Source organism: Suricata suricatta, chromosome 15 (genome assembly GCF_006229205.1).
Source record: "Suricata suricatta isolate VVHF042 chromosome 15, meerkat_22Aug2017_6uvM2_HiC, whole genome shotgun sequence".
NCBI classification, from domain to species: domain Eukaryota; kingdom Metazoa; phylum Chordata; class Mammalia; order Carnivora; family Herpestidae; genus Suricata; species Suricata suricatta.
In genome coordinates, this window is record NC_043714.1 from 40,448,266 (window position 1) to 40,474,669 (window position 26,404).

At 43.1% G+C, this 26,404-nt stretch overlaps 1 protein-coding gene across 1 annotated transcript in view; it reads left to right on the forward strand.

Annotated features, from left to right (window-relative positions):
- SDC2 (syndecan 2) overlaps window positions 1-21,583 on the forward strand; it is a 102,033-nt gene extending 80,450 nt beyond the window's left edge. The window contains exons 3-6 of the mRNA XM_029923788.1: window positions 6,548-6,659; window positions 13,027-13,160; window positions 17,954-18,089; window positions 19,004-21,583. Of these exons, the coding sequence (XP_029779648.1) occupies window positions 6,548-6,659; window positions 13,027-13,160; window positions 17,954-18,089; window positions 19,004-19,167 (546 nt within the window). The 3' untranslated portion in view covers window positions 19,168-21,583. The remainder of the gene's footprint in view (window positions 1-6,547; window positions 6,660-13,026; window positions 13,161-17,953; window positions 18,090-19,003) is intronic.
- Window positions 21,584-26,404: the final 4,821 nt, after the last annotated feature.

Here is a 26,404-nt window from a genome sequence, read left to right on the forward strand (position 1 = left end):
GTTTTAGCAATCAAGTACTTTGTAATTAAGTATATTGTTGTTTTAGACATAATATTCCTGCACACTTAATAGACTATAGTGTAAACCTAACTTTTATATGCACTGGGAAACCAAAAAATTCATTCAACTCTTCATTGTGATATTTGCTTTATTGTGGTGCTCTGGAAGCAACCCTACAGTATTTCTGAGATAGGTCTGTAAGTTCACTCCTCACTTTATGGAAGGTACCCAAAATGTTTTCTTAAAGTAAAAGGCCTTAGCTTTCTGTGTAATTAATAAAGGACTAGTGTAGGTGTTTGAAGCAGTTCAAAACTAAAGACCTTCCTTAAGGATTTCTTAAGTAGGGGACTTACGAATTTTCTTTCATGTGTGACCTCACCTTTGACCTTGGCTTTTGTATATATTATATACAGGATGGTAGAGTAAGCATTGACCTGATTGAGTATGAGCTAGTCAGTTGTCTGTAAAGAAACTCTTAAAATACGTGCTTGCAAATACAACAGTATTTGCTTATAAGCTTATGTGACAATCAAGTGTCACATATTCAAGGACAACAGTATCTTTTTCCAACAATAAATGTAGGATTCTTTCCTTATTACGTCTTTGCTTTGGATGGGACACTTGAGAGAGATGAAGGTACTACTGAAAATGAACGGCAACTGATGGTCAGCACTCCGGGCATCCTTCAGATGGGAAACTTACAAGACATTGGGCAGAGAAGAAACCATTAAGCTAGAACTCTAACTCTTAACATAGAATTTTCCTCCCATCTATGATGCCAAGAATACTAGTTCTGAAGGATGGTAAGTAGATATCCTGGAGGGAGAATTTCCATGGCCAAAGTTTATAAGTGCTGGATCAAGCAGGGTTCAACGTGACTCTATTGGAGTTCTCTCGCAACCTTTATTATGATTAGGTGTGAATCACAAGAAAAACAGATGGGAAATTAGGCAGAGCATGGTCCCCACTCTCAGTGAGCATACAATTTGAAGTCTGTACTTGGATATGAATCCTGCTCCCCACTTCTGAGCTGGAGGTCTTCGGGCAAGCCTTGTTCCTTGGTCTGCAGTAGAGATTGTTGAGATGATTAAATGTGCTGTTGCTTATAAAATACTTAGCACAAAATGCCTGGTACATAATAAACACTTAATAGTCAGCTACAGCTAATCCTTTTGAACCCCAGGCTGAATGGCTCTGATATCTTCATGTTCTGGGGAAGTACAATGTAATAGAAAGAACCCAGAATTAGGTGTCCAAAGTCTTGGACTCATCTTTGGCCACCAACTAGACTGGTTGATTTTAAGCTACTTTGCCACTCGGTTTCTTCACTTTTGAAATAAATAGATGATCTTGATGCCAGTAGTGTCCAGTCATGCTTTAAGATTAATGTCCCTTTGGGCTTTACCTAAGGTAGAATTGGCAAATTCATCTTAAGGACAAATATATACTATCTTTGAGTGACTGTATGGGAGAAAATTTCAATTTTTATTTCATTAACAGTGTAAGTTAGGTGTTAATAAAATAGTTTATTGAGTCATCTCTGGAAAGATAAGCTGAAGTTACAGCCACTTTGATACTTTGTAATCACCATAAAAATTAATATACATTTGAGTTTAAATTGAGACAAATGTGCCTTTATCCTAGAACTACGAGAAGAGTATTATCTAAGTATTTGTTTTCTATGATATGATACAGAATGCAATATTAGGCCACATGAATATTTTATTTTTATATCCAAAGGCTAATTTTCTGAAGGTCAGTTCCAGGGATGTCTGTTATCCATAAATATTTAGGTTTTGTACTTTCTGACTTTGTTATTAACCTAAGTTTAAAGCATAAAGTGAATTTAACACCTGCTGTTTTGAGCTTTAATTATCTTGACTACTGTGTATCGCTTGCACTAGTTTAAGGCACTTAGAGAACATTCATCTAGTAGATAAGGCCGTGTATCTTTCAAGGAAGACCTCAGATTTCCAAATAACTGATTTCCACACTGGCAGTTTGAAACATAATATTTGTTCAAGGTAGGCTTTATCTAGTGAGAAAATCCAATGTGTAGATTTGTTCAGTTGCTATCTCACAAATTTTCTTTGCTGAGAAGGAAGACAGGTTGGTGACATTACTAAAACTAAGACTGGTCCACTAGATGGTCTTTTATGCGTTGAATTAACATGTTCATTTATATTGTAGATAATGGTATAAGTTTGGGCTGAATCATCTTCTCAAAATACTGGTTTTCATCATCCTCAAGCATGTAAGACCCAGAGTACCATTGCTTTCCTCCATTTTCTTCTCTGAAAGGAGTTTATTTCCTCTTAGAGGCATTACATAAGGGAAATCGGTGTGACCGTGTCTCTTGAGTGTGTCGTGGGGCCTGGGGTAGAGGAAGTGGCAGCCGCTGATCCTGAAGTGCAGGTGAGGCCACAGGGTAAGAGCACTTCCTTCAAGGCTACGGAGTTTATTATTTCATCCTGTAGGTGACAAGGAACCAATAAAAGGTTCTTAGCTGAGAGTGATACAGTCGCATTTAAGGATGTTTCACCTGCAGAGAATGGATTCAAACACAAAGATGTAGGCAGTGGCCAAGTAGGAGGCCTTCGCAGTGACTGGTCCAGGCCTGGTATGATGAGGTTGCTGTGATTTGGGGGCTAGAGGCGGGATGGATGGAGTCGGGGGAGGCAGGCGTGTACCTTGCCTTCTGTGAGTCATTTTGGGGATAAAAACTGAGTCGGCTGGGCATTCTCTGGGAAGAGCTGCCTTCTCTCTATGGAGGCCGTTCGGTGGCTGAACGTGGCATAAGGTATCAACCTCTGTCTTGGTTTGCAGTAGATTTTCCCCTCACTATGCCAGGCGGCTCTCTACAAACTTCCCTTTGCTCTCCCATATTCACATCTTGCATCAGCCGAGGGGGGAAAAGTCGGAAAGACCAGCTCTGTTTTTCTTGCAGCTCGTACTCTGAGCCCTCTTAGCCAACAGCATTGGCACAGCCTCACAGAAATGGTCAGTCCCAACTTAAACAACCTCGTTACGAAATCCTCCAGTTGGCCTGCTGCTCTGAACTGCTGGGCTGTGCCTGCGAACATTTTCTCCCCATTCCTTTCGTCCAGTGGCTCTGTCTCATTGAGCAAGAAAGTGTTCAGAGTATGTCCTGGGGTTTTCTGCTTAGTGAGGCAGATCACATTTGGCTGGGTGTAAAAAGAAATCCTCTTGAGTCGCCCTTTTCCATGGCTTTCAAGAGATGCACATCTTCTTGCCCCAGGGGAGTGGTTGTGCATAAGCCGGTCCTCTCCCCGGGCATGTTGACTGCCGAAACCTTCTCCACACACTGTGCAGCCTTCACAAAAGGCATTTGTCATGTTAGGGAAGGTGTTTTTTATTTAAAGGAAAGACCATGGAGGTATTCTTTGAGCATCATCTGCTACAGAGTGAAAAGAGCCCTGCTTGTTATTAAATAGACTCTGTGGGAGGATTTTGGTAATTCTTCCTATGTGCCCCCCCCCACATCAGAGCAGGTGATAACTTTTAGTTTGGTGTCCTAATTATGTGCACCCCACTGGACAGTGGAGGAGCAGATAGACGTAGCTGCCCTCGAGCACGTTAAAATCCCACTCCCCCCCCCCCCCCCCCCCCCCCCCCCCCCCACGGTCACACTGGAGCCCTGGAGCCCTGCAGACTCCGAGTGGCTCAGGGCAAGCCAGCTTCTCCAGATGCACCCAGATTTGGGTCCCAAGTCCTGTGGTGACTCAGGCCTGACAGCTTCCTCATAAGGGTTGTCCTGGGCGAGTCTGTTGCTTGTCAGGGTACCCAGTGTGGTTTAACAGTGAGGTGGCCAGAATTCCCTGTCGGAATTTTTTTGGCCCATCTGCCTGTTCGTTGTGACAGATGTATTAGTCCGGACAACCAGCTCACCTAATGAATAGAAATGCAATTTACCCATAGGGGTTAAATATCTTGGTGTGACCCATGCCACATCAAACTTCTTTGACAGAGCCAAGAGGAAAATGAAATCAATACTAATAAAAGACAAATAGGTTTCAAAGATGTTAAAAGATACTTTTACCTACTTTTCAGACTCTGGGTTACTTAAGTAGATGCAGTGCAACATGTATGGAGGGTTTGGGGGCAGATGATCTCCCAGGCTTAGGATTGAAAGATTTTTAACTGCAGGAGTCCTGGAGGTCTTGTGACATGTGTTAACTCTGAAACCTGAGTCAAAGGCCAGTTTGTTTTAGGTAATCTCAACGGACAAATATTTATTGAGTACCCATGTACTTTGAGAGAGGCAGGGAGCATGTTAGGTCATTGAAAATCAGCAAGTTGGACCCAGCTGAGGGGCAAGAGAAAGTGCACATGAAAGCATGAAAAATGACAGTAAGAGTTTAGGGCTTAAACTGTTCATCGGCTATAAAATCCTCTAGCAGCTTCTAGCTAGATGACCCATAGGGGCTGAGGAAGTCAGAACCTTTTTCGCAGGCAGGATTAAAAAAAATTTTTTTTAATGTTTTTTATTCATTTTTGAGAGACAGAGAGAGGCAGCTCAAACGGGAGGGTCAGAGAGAGAGGGAGACAGACTCTGAAGCAGGCTCCAGGCTCTGAGCTGTCAGCACAGAGCCTGATGCGGGGCTTGAACCCACGAGCCGTGAGATCATGACCTGAGCCGACGCCGGATGCTTAACCGGCTGAGTCACCCAGGCGCCCCTCAGAGGCAGGATTTGAGAGAAAGAATAAGTGGGTCTCCCAGACAATGTTCACAAGATAGAGTTCAATATAAGCAGGACTGAACACTGCTTTTTGGTGTGGGCACAGCCTAAGCAGTGTTTACTGAGCACCTACTATATGCCAGGAGCTGTGATTGCAGGGAGCCGGGGTGGATTAAAGACAAGTGTGGTACAGTTCTTGCCCTCAAAGCCGCCGGAGAGCCTGATCGAGGTCAGTTAGGTTGATTGTAGAGCTGAGGAATGCAGGACTCCTGACACGCTTCACAAGCTTTGGGAATTACTGCTGGGAAGGGTGATGATGGCCTTGGAAACCAGGATGATGCAGAGTGGCCTCAGATTGCGGAGTTCAGCCCTGACCATTCTCCCAGGAAAATTCCAGCACGCTCTTGGCTTAGAGTGATCACTCGATGCCTGCAAGCCAGCCCGCCGGAAAACCAGTCCCCAAGGTTTCAGTTTGCGATGTGCCGGTGTGGTCGCTCACACGAAGCGAGTTCCCTTACTTTTCAGTTGGCACTGAGGCCTGGGGGAGAATGTGGGCTCAGGTTTAAAATGCTTTGGCTTCTCAAGGCAGCAGCTGAAATCTGAGAGAATGCAGTTGGTCCTGTTACGGAGGGCTGGACCCGTCCGCCCTCTTAGGAAGGTTCCTGTCGCAGCAAACACTGGAACACAAAGTTTTGTTTTAAGAGGAAGTCTAACGAAAGCCAGTGTAGTAAGGGAAACATTTTTGGGTTTTTTTTTTTTTTTTTTAGAATTCCTATTGGGGACAAACGTTCGATTTATATTTAAAAATAGAACAATAATGAGTGTTGCCTGTTTCTAAACACAAATGTTTGGAATCTGACGGTCTGCTTTGTTTCTGGGTTTTCATGAGATACTGGTGGTAAAATATCAGTTTCAGTGGAAACCATTTTAAAACCATTTTAAAAGAATTATACGTCTACCGTGCCTCCCACTTCATGCGAGTTACTCTTCTGGCAGGATTAGGTTGAATTTTAATACTGAAACTCTCTTACTGAGGAGCTGAGAGGCTGTGGAGCTGGTATACTTAGCGAATGATCCCTCTCCATATGAAGTGTGTGATTTGCTGTTTCCAAGTGCCAGTAATATAAAAAGAATGTGCTCGTGTGGGTTTATCTGCATTTGTCATTAAGGCCCTGCTAAGCCAGTGAGCCCTCGAAGCGGGCTTGTGGGGGCTTTCGCCCATGTCCGATGCACCCCACAGGCACTGCCATTCGCAGAGTGCCCTGCCTGGCGTCCATCAGCATGGATCTGGGCTTCCCGGACGACTGGGGGGCTCCTGGGTGTCGTGATGAAGGTCTGAGTGCGGCCAGGCCTGCAAACATGTGCTGGGCCCTGATGGATCCTTGGGTCGTGATTTGGCATAAGTGTGGTCATATGGTTGTATTCATCCCTGAGAAGATCTTAAATAATTTGAATGTTTGGGAATCGTCCAGTAGGGGAGCCTCACAGTGACTCTGTGACCAAGAGAATGCCTGAGCTGGCTTATAACTACATCTGGGACCACCAAACTCAGACAGCTTTAGTGGAATGTCATGAAATAAGCCCCTGATAGGTGCTTAGGTCTCTGAGCTGGTTGGTTCTCCTAGATATTAGGCTAAGAGGCTTCCTTGGGGGGCTTTCGCCTCTGGTCAGCCTGTGACTTAATCCAGGCTGTCAGGATGTCCTGAGGAAGGGGAGGGTTGGAAATGTGGGTTCAGAGGATTGGAGGAGAGAGAGGCAGTCACCGTGATGTAAACCTGGACAGTAAGATGAGTGAGCACGTTTCTTGATCTCTCGCCGTCCTGAATCCCTTCTCGTTGTGTTCTCAGAGAGCAGAGCCGACATCTGATAAAGACATGTACCTCGACAACAGCTCCGTCGAAGAAGCTTCGGGAGTGTATCCTATTGATGATGATGACTATGCTTCTGCATCAGGCTCGGGTAAGGCTGGCTACTTCCATGCACACCTTTGTCCTCTGTGCTTCCTCGTGCACCCACACACATGCACACGTGAACACACACACACACACACACACACAGAGGCATTCTATTGGAACTCACTTCAAGGAGGTAGGCAGGATGCAGTGATTAAAAAGTTAAAATGCCTGGCAGCATAGTCTAGCTCTCTGCCACTTAAGCTGTGAGATCTTGGGAATGTATTTGACTTGGCCTAGCCTCAGTTTCCTCATTCATAAAATGGAAGGTAGGAACAGTCTCTATCATATAGGTTGTCGTGAGGATTAACACATTAACATATCTACAGCTCCTAGAGTTTGGTGCTTGGCAAGTAGTCAGTATTCTGTTAACATTAGTTTTGATTTTATTATGAAGGCTTCCAGAATGATGAAAGTGGAATCCACCCTTAAATCCCTCAAACACCAGTATTACGAAGCTACCAACCCTGTGTTATGGATTATGGGTGGGACCAAGATGAGTTATGCCTTCTTACTCATAATGTAGCAGCCAGATAAAATCATGGTACAGTAATCTACGTACTCCTCTGGTGTATCAGTTATCTAGTACCTCAGTAATGCTGTGTAACAAACCACCCCAAAATGTAGTGGCTAAAAACAGCGATCATTCATGTAGCTCATTATTCTGCAGGATGGTAATTTAGGCTGGGCTAACTGGGTTCCCTCATGTGTCTGTGGCCAGCTGTAGGTTAGGTATGCAGCTTTGCTGATTTGGGCTGGGCTCTAATGTATCTTTGGGGCAGACTTGGCTCTGGTCTACAGTGTCTCATCTTCCAGTGGGCCAGCCATTTGTTCAGAGGAGGAAGCAGAGGTCCCAAGAAGGTGAGCATAAGTGTGCAAAGCCTCCTGCACACTAGGCTTAGAATTGGCACAGCGTCACTACCACTTTTTTTATTGGTCAAAGTAAGTCATAGGTCCAACCCAGACTCCAACTCTTAATGGAAAGGATGTACAAAGTCAATTGCAGAGGATATGGCTATAGAGTGGTGGGTGGGTAGAGAGGATTCTGGCCATTTTTGCAACCTACCATAGTGATAAGTGTTTCACCTGTACCAGGAATGCACCCCCCTCCAAGAATCTGGGAAGGAGGAAGAGCTTGTGCTTATATTCAACCAACAGTCAAGTCAGGATATTGTGGTCAGCGGTATGCTAGGAAAGTCTTTTCTAGGACCTTTCTTGCTTTGAGTTTTCATAGCAGATTCAACAGATGGTAAAAGTTATGCTGAACATAGAGGTCTGAATTCAGATTAGCCTGGGCTTCAGAATGACCAAGAACAAACTAAAATCAATTGTATCGTTGGTAGAGATCTACCTATATAGGAGTGAGTGTTTTAAGTTGGAAAACAAGTCTGAGGAAGACAAGAGAGGTGGTGGCTGACCTAGTAACAATGAGCTTACAGTGCAAACTGAATGTAAAAATAGCCCTCGTTATTCTTGGGAAAGTGATATATGTCGCACATGCAGAATGAGCATGGAAAAAGTTGTTCTCCATAGCCCACAGCACTATTAATATCTTTCACTCATGGCACCTCTATTTTTCCTTTAGCACCTCAAAAGTGCTTTGTAACTGTCATCATCAGAATATCCCAGGAAATAATAACCATGGACCCCACTTTTCCCCATTTCACAGATCTTAGAACCCAAGAGTTGTTAGATCTGTAGATGTTGTTCAATTGCTTTGCTGACTTCTGCCAAGATTGTACTGACCTTTAATGTAAAGAAAGCGGGTACACAGTCCTGCTTCTCTGCCACGTCTGCAGATGAAAGGGGTTTGGAATAAGCCGTTTGAAATCCTGAACACACTAATCAGGTAGATTGAGCTAAGGCTCACGTGCGGGTCCACATTGCTTCTGCCTTGGCTCCAGCCCTGGGCAGATCATTGCTGCAGAGAAGTGCCTCATTCTGGACTTTGGAAATCTCCTTGTGCTGCTTAAAGGTATATTGATTTGCAGTTTAAAGGTGGTAGAAGTTGTAACTAAAATTTATAAAGCACTCCCTGTGTGTCAGGCACTTTTCCCATACTTATAAGATCTATGTGAGGACAGATTGTTTTTGTCTCCAGTTTTCACATGGGAACGCCCAAGGCATGGAAGGATTGAGTAACTGGCCTCAGATCGCACTGTCAGAGTAATGGGCTGGGGTAGGGACTGGGGAGTTGGGCTTGAGAGCTTTTTGCTCCTTTGTTGGCCTGCCTTCTTGTGTCATAATACCCCACTGTAGAATGAGGCCACCCTGCCTAGCCGATGCCCAATCCCAGCTGGAAACTGGGATCCTCCAGGGTTTTGGCCATTGTTCCTTCTGTCCTCACTCCTAGCTTAACTATCTAGTGGAAGAGCAAATGGACTGGAGGAAAATGGCTGGAGGCCTAAACGGTACTTCCCGGGTGAGGAGATGGGGCTATGTTATATGTGTGGACTCCAGAACGGGCATTAATGAATATGAACACTCCAGCCATTCACTTACATATTTCCTAGGCATTCACTGTATGCCAGATGTACATAATGCCTTGTTCTTAGGACACAGAGATGAGAAAGACTTGGACCCAATCTCTAGGGAACCAGACATCTGAGAGAAATGTAAAAATGAGAAAAAAACAATTGCAATACCATGGCAGGAGTGATATAATATAGGAAAATGCTGTACAACAAAAATTTGAGAGTTAAACATAGGATTCTGGTTAAAGATGGCTATGGAACATTTATACCTGGGGGCACCTGGACAGCTTAGTCAGTTAAGTGTCCGATGCTTGATTTCAGCACCGATCATGATCTTAGGATCGTGACATTGAGCCCTGTGTTGGGCTCCACACTGGGCTTGGAGCCGGCTAAGGTTATCTCTCTCTCTCTCTCTCTCAAAAACAAAAGGGGGGGGGGTGGGAAACACACATCCTTCCAATGCCCAACTAAACCACCAATAAAGGCATTGGTCCTAAACTCACAAGGACACATAAAACAGTAGAGGAGACAAAAGCCATGATGTTTTGAAAGCTGGGAAGCAGATGGTTTTGTAACAGAGAAGAGGGGATCACATTGATTCTGGGCAAGACTGCATGAGCAGTAGTTTCCCAGGTAGAAATGGGTTCTGGGCGGTGAGCTGCGATGTCTTAGGCCAGAGGGAACAATGAGAGCTTGGAAGTCAAGGATGACAGCGATGTGATCATGGGGGCTCCCAGGTCTCTGGTTTGGGCAAGAGGGTCAGTGTACTTTAATAAAGATAATAAATACACTAGAAGAACCACCCGAGGCAGATCACTCCTCTGTCTCTAACGTAAGAAGTACTAGCTTGAGGGAGTTTTCTACTTTGCAAAACCTCTTTTCTCTCAAAACAGATTCTCCTAATTCAGTGATTCATATGTGTAGCTGCTGGGAACAAAGGGGGGTCTTGAAAGCCCTTAATGGAAAATTTTTTATTTGGCATTGAAAAACAGTTTTTTGTAAGGAAATGATTCATTGTAGGAACAAATCAAGCATATTATGTGTCAAGCTTTGACAGAAAATCAGGTAGGCTGTTATAAAAGACCAGTGTGTTTTTGGAGCCATCATTATTAATGATCTATTTACATACCATTTTATATGTACAGTGCTTCCAATATATATCCCATTCATTCCTCTGAGACTTCGTTCTTATCCCCACCTCACACATGAAGACACTGACGCCAGCATTACTTGCCAAAGGTCAAAGCTAAAGATGCCAGAGTCAGTCCTGGATTGGTTTGTCTTTAATGCCCAATCCTATACGTAGTTTAGACATACCCTACAGTTTCTTCACTGTATGATGAGTGTGCATGATAAAGTTGAAGGAGATAGTTGATAGAATAAAATATTTTAAAATGCAAAATTGAAAAACAAAAACAAAAGCAACACTGTCCTAGCCACTTGCCCTCTTTCCAACATGTCACCTCTTCCAAACTGCTTCTGTGCTTTTTACCATGATTCTGTGAGGAATTTGGAGGTTTTTGTCATTCGCTCCTGTCTGAGGAAGCGGGTTAGTTTGAGTTATAGAGTTTTGAGTTTGAGTTTGTTACTCATCTGACAGATGATCACCTTGAAAAAGAATATTGTATTTGAATGTCAGAAATTCTTCAATGCTAGTCTGGTAAAAAGGCAAAACTAAAAACAAAAACCAAAATAGTGCCCAGGTGGCAGTCGACAGTTAGTTTACTCATTGAGCAAATAGTGGATTGGAGCCTGTGTGTGTTGGGGATTCTGTGAGGCAATCATAGAGCAAACAGATGCAATCTCTTGGCCTTACAGAGCTTCTAGTCTACTAGTGGAGATTTCCATCAATAGTTACGCAAATAAATGCAGGATTACAAATTTGTGATAAATGCAATTACGCTAAGAAACGTGGTACTAAAAACCATTTAACAGAAGACTCTGATGTAATATGGAAGGGAGGGTGTCATGGGGAATGACCTTTGTGCTAACGTCCGGAGGTGAGTTAGGAATTAACCAGGTGACAGCTTCTGGCAGGAGATCAGGGGACAGCGGGGGGGAAAATGAGGTTCAAGGAGGCTGGAAACGTGGGCCAGGGCTGGACCACGCACGGTTGGGCTGAGGCATTTCCTGTACATCTCGAGCAGTGGCGTGCCATTGTAAACAGGAAGATGACAGGGTCACAGCCAGTTTGTGGGCAGTGGCCTGAAAAGGGGGCTCTTGGGAAGAAGGCAGGTACAGTGGCTTGTGGACAGATAATCTGTGGCATTGAAGAGGGTGGTGGCCCTGGTACTGTGGAAAGGTAGAGTGAAGACGTATTAAGAAAATAAGATCAGTAGAATGAGGGGATGGATTCAGCATGGGGGTAAGGAAGAGGAAGTCAGGGCTGTGAATTCCAGGAATGGAGGGTTCTGTTCACCACCAGGTAGCACCGGCCGACCACCAGGTCTGTAGGGGGAGAGGGAAGGGAGATCATGCGCTCTGTTTTGAACTCATGAGAGGTGGATGGCACCTTTGAATCATTCGAGTGAAAATGTCAGGTAGACCAGTGGATGTGTAGGTCTGAATTTCGGAGGAGCGGTTATGCTAATGATATAAACAGGCGTCATTTGTGTTCTGACGGTAATTGAAGCCGTGAATGTAGGTGAGGGGAGAGCGTAGGGTAAGAAGCGGCCTGGGGCTGACACTTAAGGAGCTCTGGTACTTGAACTCTAGGGCAAAAGAGCCTGAGCCTGCGAAGGAGACTTAGAAATAGCCCAAGAGGTGAGGAGGAAAGCTGGGAAGTAAAGTTTTAGAAACCCAAAGATGGTATATCCAGACAAAGATGATAGCTGACCAGTGTCCAGTGGTGCTAGGGGGTTTGGTTACATGAGGAACACTCTCGAAGATGCCTTTGGATATGGCAGCGTGGAGGACGTTGGTGACCTGATTAACAAACAGCACTGGGAGTGTGATGCCAGGGAAAGTCTGACTAAAGGGGGTACAGATAGCTGGTGAGCAAAGGAGCTCATGAGGACCCAGCGCCACTGGAAAAGTCTTGTCTGTAAAAGAGCAGAGAGAGGACAGCAGCTCCCCTCAAAGAATAAAGGGTCCACTGTGGGAGTCTCTGTTGTTTTGCTGTACTTTAAAATGGAGAATGTAAGGGCGCCTGGGTGGCTCAGTTGGTTAAGTGTGCAACTTCGGCTCAGGTCATGATCTTGCAGTTCATGAGTTCAGGCCCCATGTTGGGATCTGTGCTGACAGATCGGAGCCTGGAGCCTGCTTTGGATTCTGTGTCTCCCTCTTTTTTTGTCTCTGTCTCTCTCTCTCTCAAAAATAAATGTTAAAAAAATTAAATGAAATGGAAAATGTAGCATGTTTCAGCATAGGAAAGGAAGAAATCTCGTGCACAGAAGAGTTTGAACATGCAAGTGCAAGAGGAGATCCTTGAGAGTGTTCAGGATAATATTACCAAAAAATGCCAGGTTGCCCATGGATCCCTTGGAAATCACTTCATTGCACTGAAAACTATAGGAAAGTTAAGTGCGGAATTTGGTGTGTTTTTTTTAGTGGGTTTTTTTTTTTAGGTTTTTTTTTTTAAGTTTATTTACTTCAGGAGAGAGGACAAGTAGGGGAGGAACACAGAGAAAGAGAAAGAATCCCAAGCAGGCTCCATGCTGACAGCCCCAGTGTAGGGGCTCAAACTCATGAACCATGAGATCATGACCTAAGTCAAAATCAAGATTCGGAGGCTCAACCGACTGAGCCACCCAGGCGCCCCTTAAGTGCCAAATTCCTGCAGAGCAGTTATTTGAAAGTACGTGGCCCTGTCAGTGTCCACCCTGGACAGTACCATCTTGATGATCCAGAAATCTATGTTGTGATTTGTGTGCTCAGCTCCTCTTTGTTTGTGTTCTCCAGGAGCTGATGAGGACGTAGAGAACCCAGAGATGACAACATCCCGGACACTTCCAAAGATAGGGTTCACTAGTGCTGCTCCCAAAGTGGAAACCACGACGTTGAAGATCCAGAACAAGATTCCTGCTCAGACGAAGGTGTGTTGGTCTCGCATTGCATTACCAGGTTGTTGTAAATGCTTCTTAAAAATGGCACAGAATGTTCCTTCTGAGAAGCCTCATTTAAAATTACATGAGCACAAATGGTCTTTTCATCACATTGCTGTAAATGGCTCTTCCTTACTCCTTATGGTCGTTTTGACATTTACCTACCGACTACTTTGTTGTTATTAAATAGACTTTGTTCTTCAGAGCAGTTGCAGGTTCACAGCAAATTGAGTGGGAAATCCAGAGTTCCTGTGTGCCCCCTGCCCTCACACAGGCACCAGCTTGCTCCAGAGTGGGACACTTGTGCTGTCCCTTTATCTCTCCTGCCTGCCCCCCCCACAACCCCTGGAAAGTACTGATCTTTTTACTGTCTTCATAGTTTGGCTTTCTAGAATGGAATAGAGTTAACACTGTACAGTATGTAGCCTTTTGAAATACGCTGCTTTCGCTTAGCGATACGCATTTAAGGTTCCTCCTGTGTCTTTATAGCTCAGTAGCTCACTGAGTATGAAGTAGAAACACTTCATAGCTCTTCTGCCTACTACTTTTATCACCCAGGCCTAGCTTACCTATGGATATTTTTTATAGGGTGCTAAGGGTCTCACAGCCCAGGTTAAGAAACAAAAATCTTTTCTGTTTATTTGGGCTTACACCAAGAAAATTTGTTTTCAGTTCATAAAGAATTTTTTCTGAGTTAAAACCATTGTGAACTTTACACATCCTGAAACGTGTTCTGGAATAAGGAAACTCCAGGTACCTGTCTCATTCAGTTATTTCTTTAAGTCTCCTCAGGCCCGTCATCAGTGGTATATAGGCTTTGACCTCTTTCAGGGATAATGATGAGTGTGGTTACATCTCAGTATATTCATTTTGAGGGCTGAGTTATTAAGAAATAAGGCCTTTGGATTTAGAGCCAAAGTACTAGTTGTTGAAAAGTGTGAGGCTAGTCATTTTGCCCTTATTATCATTGTATTGTAGTTAGCTGATCATCTGCTAGTGGGTGAGCTATTTAAGTTGGAAACTGCATTTGAAAGTCTGAAGAAGGCCTAGGCTTTAAATCCTGGATCTGGTCAAATTTCTTAGCTCCTCTGAGCCATTTCTCATGGGTCTGTGACAAGATTAAATGTGGGTACCTATAGCATGGCCCCTGAGACCCAGTAAGCATTCTGTAAACCTTGATTGAATTTGGCTACAGCAATCACCAAATAAGCATTCTGACTATAGTAGGAGGCTTTGCAGATGGCCCAGGGGTAGCAGACTGCTTATGAAAACTTAGAAACACAAGGGTCCCCTCTGAGAGTTCATCCATCTGAGCTGCTGCCAAGATTTAGTAGGAGACAAGATGTGGAGGGCTGTCCCATGAAGGTAGTGACACGTCTCGTCTGGAGTAAGAAGCGCCCCTCTGTGGACAGGGACACATGATGGCTTCCCGCACTTTCACGTTCCTCCCTTCTCTCTCTCCCTCTGTTCCCCTGCTGCATGGGAATAGGCCAGTGAGGGACAGAGCCAGATGCATTTCTGCAGATGTGCCGGGGCCTGTCCAACCCTCCCCAGACTGGAGTAAGCTCTGTAGGATTAAGATGAGCCAATACTGTTAGCTCAGACTGACTTCACAGGCCAGGAGAGAGGATAGAAAGAAGAAGGTCCCTGAACACAGGCACACATGCTAGCATGTGCTGGCGCCACACGTGGGAGCTGCTCCGTCAGTGTATTGAGTTGAATGCATGAAATAAGGAAGGCAGAAGAAGAGGAATGCAGGGTGACTGGTGCCATTGATGGGAGCACGGGGGAGGGGACCTCAATGGGGACGGCCCAGGTCTCCAGTGTGGCTGTTGAAAGACACATTTGGCATTCCCGTGGTTTTATTTGACCACTTATCATGACTGAATCTCTTGTGACCATTAGGACCCACCAGCTTGAGGCAAGAAACCCAGTTTTGGCTTTCAATGATTAAAGTTGTAGCCTAAAGAAATCCTAACGTGACAATAGAGTCCCAGCCAGTTGACATGAATGGATTTAAAATTGATTTCAATTTTTAAAAATTGGCTTTAAGGAATTAATTGTGTCAGGTCTAGATAAAGAAGATAGATGTTTGGCAGATGAGCTCAGAAAATAAGAACCCCCAAACACTTTAATATATGTACATTCCTGGTATCATTATGTTCAATGGAGTGATCATTCTTCATTTCATGAGGAACTTATTGCATGCTACTCATTATTCTAGGTACTGATAATGATACTATTGATAATAATAATGGTTGAATTTTCTTATAGTTCCACGGTACAGCTAAGTTAATCATTGCCTCTAGGATACCATTAATGTCAATTTTTGAATGGGTCTGACAGTGGCATCAGCATCACTGTTATAGATATCCTATCTAGTTTGTTGTAAATTTATGTAACAGCAATGAAAAGAACACAGTTGTTTGTCGGAGCAGAACATTGCTTGTCATTGTTTACTTCTGATGCATTTCCAAGGCTGTGGATGTCACAGATCTTCAACTGACTTCATTTAATCATGTATGCTGCCTTTTTGTAATTTCATTTTGCATGTATCTCCAAGAATTAAGGTATGTCAGATTAGTTCCATACCGTGTCAATAATCCTTCTGAGTCATACCCCTCCTTCTATACAATAAAACATTTCAACTTAAAGGATAAATATTCATTCAGAACACAGAGGATTGGGCACTGTTGGACTGTCCCTGTAAGAAGATGGTGGCCCCGGTTCTGTGGGGACCTCCTGTCTCAACACCCAGAGACCCGTGAAATACAGGCTCCTTCCTGGCTGCTGGATCAGAAGCGGAATCCAAAGAAAGTGTGTCAACTCTCACAAATAATTATAGAGACTCAAAAAATCTGAGGGGAATTCATGTGTTTGTCATAATAACAAGACAGAGATGATATGGAGAAGTTAAACTGAGTCTCTAATATCACAGTAGCTACTATGTCCATCTTATCACCGAACTTGCTTATCTTTTTCCTAGTCAAAACCTGAGTGTCCAGCTCGTTGAGTTCCCTCTTCCCTTCCCTAACCTCTGGTAGCCATGCTACTGAGCAGTGAAAAGGATGTACTAGACTAGATCCCAGAGAATCCATTCTCTCAACTATTGAGCTGTCTGTCCTTCCACCATGCCGCCAGTTAGTAATGGACTTTCCATGGGAAAATCGAGAAAACTCCAGCAAAATGCTGACAGTGAGCTTCTTTCTTCTGCTTTACTTTGGTACATGAAGCCCCAGGAAGACCTTGTTTTCTTCTCTCAGTAATGTAGATCGTAGTGATTGTGTGCCTGTTGGGTACTTGTTGTGCAGTGGTGACATTAATTCCTCTGTGGCCTCTCCTTTCTCTAAGTCATGGCATGTTGAGGTTTAAGGCAGTACAGGGTTTCCTGCAGCTTGGGGAGAGTGTGACAGACATTCTTTATCACATTTGACGATGTGTTTGCAGTTTTCATTGGAAGCCTAGTGCTCCATTCACTGAGGCAGGGACCCATGACCTCATATACTCTGGAGTTCAAATGGATTGACCTAGTCTGGTTAGTGATTCTTCTAGAAATACTAGTGACCTTAAGGCACCCCAAAAAGGTGAGGTCTCTTCTTTTTATGTGTAGACTTGAGTAGCTGGCTCCCATTTTGGATGAACCTTGGCCTTCAGAAAGCAATCAATCACTTAACTGGACCACAGCTGAGAGTTCTAATGAAAATGGACTTGGCTGTCTGTAGGAAGACTGGTAGAGCTGATAGAAATTACTGAGTACAGTAACACTACAGCTGGCAGTGTTTTCATCAGTAGTGTCGGTCAAGAAGAACTTCAGCCTGGTAGTTAGATGTTTGTTAGTAAGCTGACAAACACCTGAACAGGGCTGTGGAAATGGGGAGCCAAGGAAGGCACTTAATTTGAGAATGGTGAAAGGCAAGTTGATAGGACTGTGACAAGGCAAAACATACAATTCGAAATGTGCTCAAATAATTTGGGGGGCCCGAAAGAATAACTGGTAACATGAATGGAAATAGAAAAGCAGATCAGTGTTATTCAGAGCTAGAGCCGGGGGTTAGTTCATGTCCTGCAGGGTGCTGCATGGTTGGGATTAATGCTGACTGGAGGTGAGCTTCTGAGAGTCACCATCTTGGATTTGAGCTTTAGAATTGTGGAATACCCAAGAACCTAGGAGTGCCCTTCAGGGAATGGATACGACATCAAGATGCAGGAAAGTGGTGTGACTTGGTCTGGATCACACAGGAGCTGCTTATAGAACCCAGATTCCTGAAGTTCTGGTTCAAGATTTGCTGAGAGTATAGGAGTGACTAGGTGGAGGGGAGCATTACAGAGTAAGCCTGGGGGGCTGCTCTGCAGGGAGAGCACTGGGGAACACCTGGAAGGAAGCTGTCATTGCAGAGCCCCATGTGGCAATGAGACGAAGGAATAAGGAGACTTGGGGCCATGTTCTTGGGTTAGTCCAGTCAGAGAGAGTCACGGCCTGAGGTCAGAAGAGTGTAAGAAAACAGATCTTAGGAAGTGTCGGCTGAAACAACCTAACCGTGTCATTAGGGTTGTTATGAACTCACTAACCGGCCATGTTGCCTATACCTGTGATGGGTGTTATATGAAACCATGAACAACGTGGGCCCATCAAATAACTTGCCCACTGGTGATTATTCCAAATATTTCCCAAACTCATTGTTTGAAAAAAAAAACAAAACTTTGGAATATACTTAACTATTGTATCTTCTTTCCAGCACATTAAAAAACAAATCTTTACAATCTTTCCCCTTTTCCAATATCAGTCACCTGAAGAAATTGATAAGGAAAAAGTTCACCTCTCTGACTCAGAAAGGAAAATGGACCCAGCTGAAGACGATACAAACGTGTACACTGAGAAGCACTCAGACAATCTGTTTAAACGAACAGAAGTCCTGGCAGGTGAGTCGCCCAGTGGGAACCTGGTGGGAAGGTACTGAAATAGGCCTGTTTGGCTAAGTGATATTTAGAGGCTTAGGCCAAGCTTGCTGAATGTCACCTTCCTGCTGAGAGCGGTCTTGAGGGCCAGTCTCATTTCAGAGTGAGAGACAAGAGTTAGGCAAATGTTGTCTTTATTTTCTGTCAGCAAATTCATCCTACTGCCTGGCACAAGCAGAGGAAAGTTAACTGAATTGGTCCAGTAAAGCTGGGTGTGGGGCATGGCAGGATTGAAGCCTTATCCATCCTGCTCCAAGTCATCCTGATGCCCAAATAAATTCTAGAGAAGAGAAAATTCTTTATGAGGAGGGCAGTTGACACAAACAATGTCCAAGGCATTGAGAATGCTGTCTCAAATTGTAGCTTCCCTGATGGAAGTATTTACTATTTGATTTTCAAGGGGAAGATCTGCAAGATTTAAGAACACTTAGTCCTTGAAAGGAAAGTCCCATAGCTAAGACTAGAAGGGAGATTCGCTTGCTTTTCTTCCTATTTACCCTTACAAAGCTTAAGTCAATTATATCCTGTTCTGTGTCTTCGGTGAAAAAGCAATTAGAAGATTAGACTGTGAAATGTGACTACCGAGAACACTAAGGAATCGTAGAGTATGGAATCAGTTGAGGCCCCAGCCAGATTTTTCCTACTGAGGCTTCTGGGTGATATTATTAATCCTAATCAAAGAAAGTATTGTACCTTTCTTGGGAATGTCAGATTTGTGTAATTATCCGGTTGCTTCCTTGAATCTGGTTTTTAAATGTTTTGGGTTCTTTTCAAATGGAGCCTTTTATATATGTGTAAATAGATTGGGCTTGGAAGAGTTAATTTCTGCAACCCTTGAATCCCTCCTAAAAGTAATCTTCCTTTTTGGCGTGTTTCAGCTGTCATTGCTGGCGGAGTTATTGGCTTTCTCTTTGCAATCTTCCTTATCCTGCTGTTGGTGTATCGCATGAGAAAGAAGGATGAAGGAAGTTACGACCTTGGAGAACGCAAACCATCCAGTGCTGCATATCAGAAGGCGCCTACTAAGGAGTTTTACGCGTGAAACTCCCACTTTAGTGTCTCTATTTATGAGATCACTGAACTTTTAAAAATAAAGCTTTTGCATAGAATAATGAAGATCTTTGTTTTTTGTTTTTCCCATTAAAGAGCCGTTCCGGCACTTTAATGATAAAATCCCAGTGTATTTAAAACTTTTCATGTATTTCTTTAGAACAACATAAAATTAAAACTTAACATCTGCAGTGTTCTGTGGATAGCAGTGGCAAAATATTATGTTATGAAAACCCTCTGTGTTCACGGAATCGGTTTAACCTTTATGCGCAAATACAAAATGACCGTTTTTATTCTACGGTTCGAAGATGAAAGCTGTTTAATTTGTGTCTGCGTGTCTCTGATTGACGTTACCAAGTTGGTCTTACTTTGTTAATTTATCTGTTGTTCCCCTCTCCTCTGCGCCTCCCTCTTGTCCCCTTGAAAACAAAACAAAACTCTATGCCTTTTTTGTAGCTGTTATGGTGCAATTTGTCTTTGGATAATTCAGATAATGGTAATTTAGTGTATATGTGATTTTCACATATGTAAACTTTAACCTCCACTTTGTATACATTTTTAAGTGTCAGACTATCCATTTTACACTTGCTTTGTTTTTCATTACCTGTAGCTTCAGGCAGATTTGCAACAGCAAATTAATGTGTAAAATTGGATTATTACCACAAAACTGTTCAGTCATAGCTATCTAATCAGATCTTCTTTTGGGAGGATTTGATGTGAGTTACTGACAAGCCTCAGCAAACCCAAAGATGCTAACAGTATTTTGAGAAGTTGCTGCAGATTCCTTTGGCCACTGTATTTGTTAATTTCTTGCAATTTGAAGGTACAAGTCGGGGTTTAAGGAAAAATCAGTTTTTGTTCTTAAAAATGCATTTAAGTTGTAAACGTCTTTTTAAGCCTTTGAAGTGCCTATGATTCTATGTAACTCGTTGCAGACTGGTGTTAATGAGTATATATAAGTTTAAAAAAAAGTTGGTATTTTATAAGCACAGACAATTCTAATGGTAACTTTTGTAGTCCTACGAATAGATATCAATTGTAATTTGGGAACATAAAAACTACTGAATAAATCATGTGGCCTAATATTGAAAATGTCACTGTTATAAATTTTGTACATTTTCTATCAAATGTACATCTCCCCTTTGCAAATGACCATCTGCTTTCAAGGATGATGTGGGTTTGATTTCTGAGTGTTTCATATAGTGTCTATAAATCAAAACCAAAGAGCTCATCGATGAGGCTGTTTATTACCGGATTCACTTCTGAATTGGCCAGAGGAAATCTGAGTGTATCCCGTGTGTGTGTTTGGGTGTAGGATATCGGAAGACTGCCAGGGAAGGAATAGTGAAGTTTGCAGCCTCTGTCGGGTAGCTGATGGCAGCATTGAGAGGAATGTCTACTTTTGCAAATAATTTTTCGGAGTATAAATTCCAAAGAACCGAAGGGGACTCTCCTGATGTCCGTATCTAAATCAGACTGAAGACTGATTTACCTTAGAAACTGTGCTCCAAATCTCTCCTGAAGCTTAACGGAAAAACTAGTAGACGGAATGCCATAGTTCACACCGTAGGGAAGGGAAGAAAGGCAGGGTGGCTCCATGCACTAAAAGGAGGGCCTCACTGCTGAGCATTGAAATAGCTGGAAAGCAGGGGTGCCTGAGGAGGAGATGGAAGTATGAGGGAGCCCTGCTGGGTATTTCCTTCGAACTGAACATTTCCTTTTCTGTTTTAACCATAAATTTTGTTTTAATGTGTGAGCCGCCCAAGTAGGAAGAAGACCACAAAACAGCAACCCTTTCAATACATAATGTACTTTCAATACATAATGTACTTCTAAATGAATACTGCTTCATTTAGAGACCGTTCCTGGAATTGCCACATAACTCATTTAAAAAAAAAAATTTAAGTAGCACTCGGAACAGTGTTTACTTAAATTCTTAATGGCCTTAATTCTCAAATTCCTGCCCCATCACTTACAGAGTCAATCCACTTTGGAGTGATTAAAAGGAAGTTCTAGCACCTTCTAAAGTTGCACAATATCCCTCGGTTACAGAGGTTAAGAATGTAGTGGGTATACCTCTAACTGTGCAAAAGCATAGTGAAATTCAGTTCGTAGAATAACAACTGCTTGGAATATCCATGCCAAGAAAAGAACGTTTCTGGCAAATATTTTGTCACTGCTGTAAAGCAAAATATTTGTTAAAGTGCCAAAATAAAGTCTGTCATGCTGAAAGTAAAAAATCATTGTATAGACTGACATCCAGTTTTCTTCAACTGTATGTTTTCTGCCTAGTTCTTATTTTTTATTTTTAAGATGCAGCGAATAGTACTATAAGAAGTGTTAGTAATGATTACCAAGTTCAGGAAAATTTTGGTAAAATATCAACATTAAAGCCAATATGAAAATTTCCTGTTTCCTTAGCCACATGTAAATGATTTCCTTTGTGTGAAAATGCCTTTGTGTTTGAAAGACTTGCAATGTTGGAATTGCCTCATTTTCAGTGGATGGGGGAAGGGTGATGAGCTCATGGTGTGTGTGTTTGTTTAGTTTTTTCAGTTACAGCTGCAGGTACATAGTACCTGAACTTCAGGACGAGGACCTGGTTAATAAAATTGAATTTTGGTTGGACAAGATAGCAGAAATCGCCATCCATTCACATGGGAAGTTGATAGTTTCAGATTGAATGTTTAGTGGAATGGTATTTTGGGGATTCATTTTTGCAAATTAGACAAAAGACCCTTGCTTATTTTAGAATATAGTCTGTTTTTGTAGGGTCTAGGAGGTTAACCTAAACTAGTAGAACACAGTCACCTTAGTCTGGTTGCCTGAAGGAATGTGATTGTCCTACAAAGGATGCTGGCTCCTTCAAGAACAGGGGGAATAAATAACTTCCTGGTTTTTAGGAGTTTGCTTCTTGAGTGTCTTAGACATCTTGAAAACGTATAAAAAATTTTAAGTGAGCAGCAAAAATATAAAGCCCAAAAATATTGTAGGGTGAGTTTTGTGATCACAATTGTCTTTATAGCTTTATTAGAATTGTATAATGGGATGGTTGAAAATATTTTTAATATGATTTTAAAAGACAATGACTTAAACTTTTTTTTTAATGTTTATTTTTGAGAGAGACAGAGCCTAAGTGAGGGCGAGGCAGAGAGAGGGAGACAGAATCTGAAGCAGGCTCCACACTCTGAGCTGTCAGCACAGAGCCCAGTGCAGGGCTCGAACCCACGAGCTGGATCATGACCCGAGCTGAAGTTGGGCACTTAACCGAGCCACCCAGGCGTCCACAAAAGACAGTGACTTTAAGCAACATAATCTCTAACATGAACTTCTCTAAGTTCTAAGCCTCTGGCAGACATGAGTGAGACCCTACGAGGTTTTCGATTAAAATTAACCAAGCCAGATGATAAATGTAGTCTGAGTAACCAGGGAGGTGTTTTTACTGCTGCTTTTCTATTACAATAGTGAAAGTTGAGATTTGGCTATTTCTGGGAAATCAGCTTTAGCGGGCATGGGAAACTTTAAAAAAGAATAGAAAAACTGTGTGCCAGTTCGTGGTAAAAACAGGATCAAAATGAGTTTTGTCCCACGCGGTTGCCTAATTCTGGGTGACTTCACTCTTAGGATTTATGGTTCTAAGATTTCATTTCTTTTTATATGATTTTTAGCAAGGCTTTTTCTGACCAAGGAACTACGGCAGCTTTGGGAGCAACTTGGTTTCCTGTGAATTAGCTGGAAGGGTGTATGTGACCCAAGCAACAGTTCTAATGTACAAACGGAGTGAAGCTTTAGGCATTGGTGTTTCTGAAAGCAGAAACGCAAGACTCATTATTCCAGTTGCCTTGTTAAAGTAGCATTTAAGCAACAAATGTTTGTATGTGCAAGAACTCAGAGGTTTAATCAGATATTTGCCTAGAAGTATGCCCTGGGCACTCTTCTAGATGATGGTGGTTAATGGTGAGGTAGATAGAGATTCTGCTCTCTTGGGGTTTGGAGAGGGGTGCAGAGAGGAAACAAAACTAGCAAGTGGGAATTGCTAGTTGGTGGTAATATCCAGTGGACACAATGCAGGCTGATGGAAGGGACCAAAAGACTGTATCGGCCAGCTAGGCTAGGTGTGCTGCGGTACCAACCTCAAAGTCTCAGTAACTTGCAATTGCAAAGATTTATGTCTTGCTTCTGCCATGTATCTGTGGGTTGGCAGAGTTCTGTGAATAATTGGCATCCTCAGCCCCAGTCTCTGGTCAATGGAGTGCCTATTATCTGGAGCATGGCGGTCACTGTGTAGAAGGAAAATCATGGGAAGCACACAGTAGCTCTTAAGGCTTCTACCTAGCAGTGACTTATGTTACTTTGCACCCACACTTCATTTGCCAAAGCAAGTCATGTGGCCACAACTAACTTCTAGTGTGCAGAGAAGTGCAATCCTACTTTTCCCCCTAGGAGAGAGAGGGGGTATTTGTGAACAGCTATGATTATTACAGCCTGGTTGGGAAAGATCTTTGGGAGGGTGCGGTTAGAAAGATGTGCACCCAGCTGTGCTAAAATCATGAAATGCGTCCCATGATTGGGAACCTCTAAACAGGGAAGGAGCTTGGTGTGTTGGAAGAATGGTGGAAAGGCCAATGTCTGACCTTGGCAGTAGACCATGGTAGAAAAAGTGGGGTAAGAAGGCTGAGAAGTGTAATTGCCTCCTTACTGGTCTTCCTTCCTCCACTTTTGTTCCCTTATATTTTATCTCCCCAGTGAAGCTAGCCTTGCTTTGTCATTCTTTTCAATGGCTCCTATAGCACATAGAATAAAGTCTTGACCCCTTACACCTGCCCTCGAGATATTCAGGACCTGACCCCTGGACAGTCTATTACAAGGAGACACTGTTGGGGGGCTGGCAGGTAGCATGGCCACTTAGTGGATCATTATTGTTACCTAGAGGAGAAATGGTGGTGACTGAGCCTAAGGTGGTAATGGTAGAGATGGAGAAGAGTGGAGATGAATTGTTTAGGGAGGAAGAATCAGCTGGTCTTGCAAAAAGATTGGAAGGAGTAGGGAGTAAGGAAAGAAAGGAATCAAAGATGACAACCATAGTTTTGGCTAAGCTGAGTGAGTCACATTCTGAGAAGGAGAGTATGAGGGAGTTGGCTGATAAGAGTTCCTTTTGGGTCAAGTTAAGTTAGAAGGAGTTCCACCCAAGTGGAGGTATCAGGTGAACAAGTGAATGTAAGAATCTGGAGCTCAGAAGAGGTCTGAGCTGGAGAGATTAATACAGGAATAGTGTTCATCTCTTGTCTGTTGGCACCCTCATTTCCTTCTTTTCCCTGCTCTACTCTGTGTGGAAGCTGGAGGGCAGGGGAGGGATGACCCATGCAAACTACGTTTCCGAAGCTTCCTTGCCAACTGGCTTCTGGGAAAGTCTGGCCACTGGAAGGTTACTGGCAGAAGGCTACAGGTCAGGAGGAAGGGAAAAGTCAGAGTACTTTCCCCTACCCTCCACTTTGGGCAGCATCTAGCATTAATGATTCTGTTCAATGGTTTCACCATTGAACTGGACCAAGTCTCCAAGGTCCCAGCTCCCCTTGTTCTTAAACTCTCATGAACCCCACCTAACTCCTTGGGCTCTCCAGCCTTAGGGAAGTTAGCAGCTTCTTGCCACTGCTATTCTCTGGGTTATCTTGCCCTCCCCAGTTTGCCCTTATAACTTTTCCAACATCTTTGTAACTAATTCCCTGGATTGAATTCCCTCTATTGCATTACCTAGCACAGGTTCTATTTTCCTTCCTCAACCCTGACTGATGACATAGAAATGAACAGTATTTAGATAGTATTGAAAGCCATGGGTCCAGATGAGATCATCTGGAGAGGTAAATAGATAAAGAAAGAGGATGGGTCTGTCTTGCAGCACAGTCTGTCCTTAGAGGAACCACTGCCAGATTCACTCTTCAGTACTGGTCACAGAATTGGGTTTTCATTTTCACAGATGCTTCACAGGGAACAACAATCTTTAATTGCAAGGGGAGAAGATCCCCATGATGCATCATAGCTCATTTTTGAGCAAATTAATAAGCATATTAAAGTATCTGCTTCTACCAGGTTCTTAATAACATACAATATGAACTGTTTTTAAAACAGAAAATAAGTTAATTGGGCAGAGGAGTAGAATTATTTGAATGTTCAGAAATCTCTCTATTATCTATGTTTACAATAGGAAAACATCAGCAAACAAAACAGTAATTTTCCCACTTGTAACCTTGTCCTGGAATCACTGAAAGCAGGATTTTTGCCTTCTTAATTACTTTCTGCTTAGGTAAATACCAGAGTAAGCTTGCATTTCCTCTGTCCAGACCAGTTGCAAGGAAAAGCAAAAAGGATACAAAATGTAGATGGATTTGGCTCCACGTCAGACCCAGAATTTGGGGATCATGAAGTTCCCTTTCCTGATAACCCATATCTCAGTCCTTTCTTTTTTTAGTATGTTATCTCTTTTCCCCATGTATAAAGTAAAGATAATAACATCTAATACAGTGGCTTGTTATGGGAATTCAGTGAGGCACAGTGAGGTAACTTAGCGTGTTATGGCATCTGGTGGCACCTCAATACAGGATTATTTATTCCTTCCTCCACAAACTGTTTCCTGGGCACTCACTATGTGCCAGGCATAGTTCCAGGCTCTGGGAATACAGGAACCAACAGAACAAATTCCCAGTTTTCAAGGAACTTACATTCTAGTGGGAAGAGACAGACAACAAATGTGTAATGTGTTAACAAAAAGTCCTTTGAGCAGAGGCTTGAAGGTGGTGAAGGATTGAGCCATGGTGTGTGTGGGGAGAGGCCCGGGGTGCTGGGCAGCATTCTTAGCAGAAGAAACAACAACTGCCGAGGCTTTGAGTGTGGCAGAGGAACACTGAGCTAGAGATGAGAGTGCTGGACAGTCAATGAAAGATCCACGGGCCAGATGTGTAAGTATGACCGTGTAGCTGTTGTGATGACCTCAGCTGTTACAGGATTTTGAGCCCAGGGGGATATTATCTGACCTAGGCTTACAATTCATTCTCAAACCTTAGTAGGCATCAGAATCACCAGGAGCTCTTATTAAAACACAGCTCTCTGGGCTCTACCCCCAGAATTTTTGATTCTGAGAACTTGCATTTCCAACAACTTTCCCGCATGCAACTGCTACTGCTAGTCCAGGGACCCTACTTTGAGAACCACTGCATCAAAGGGATTGCTTTGAT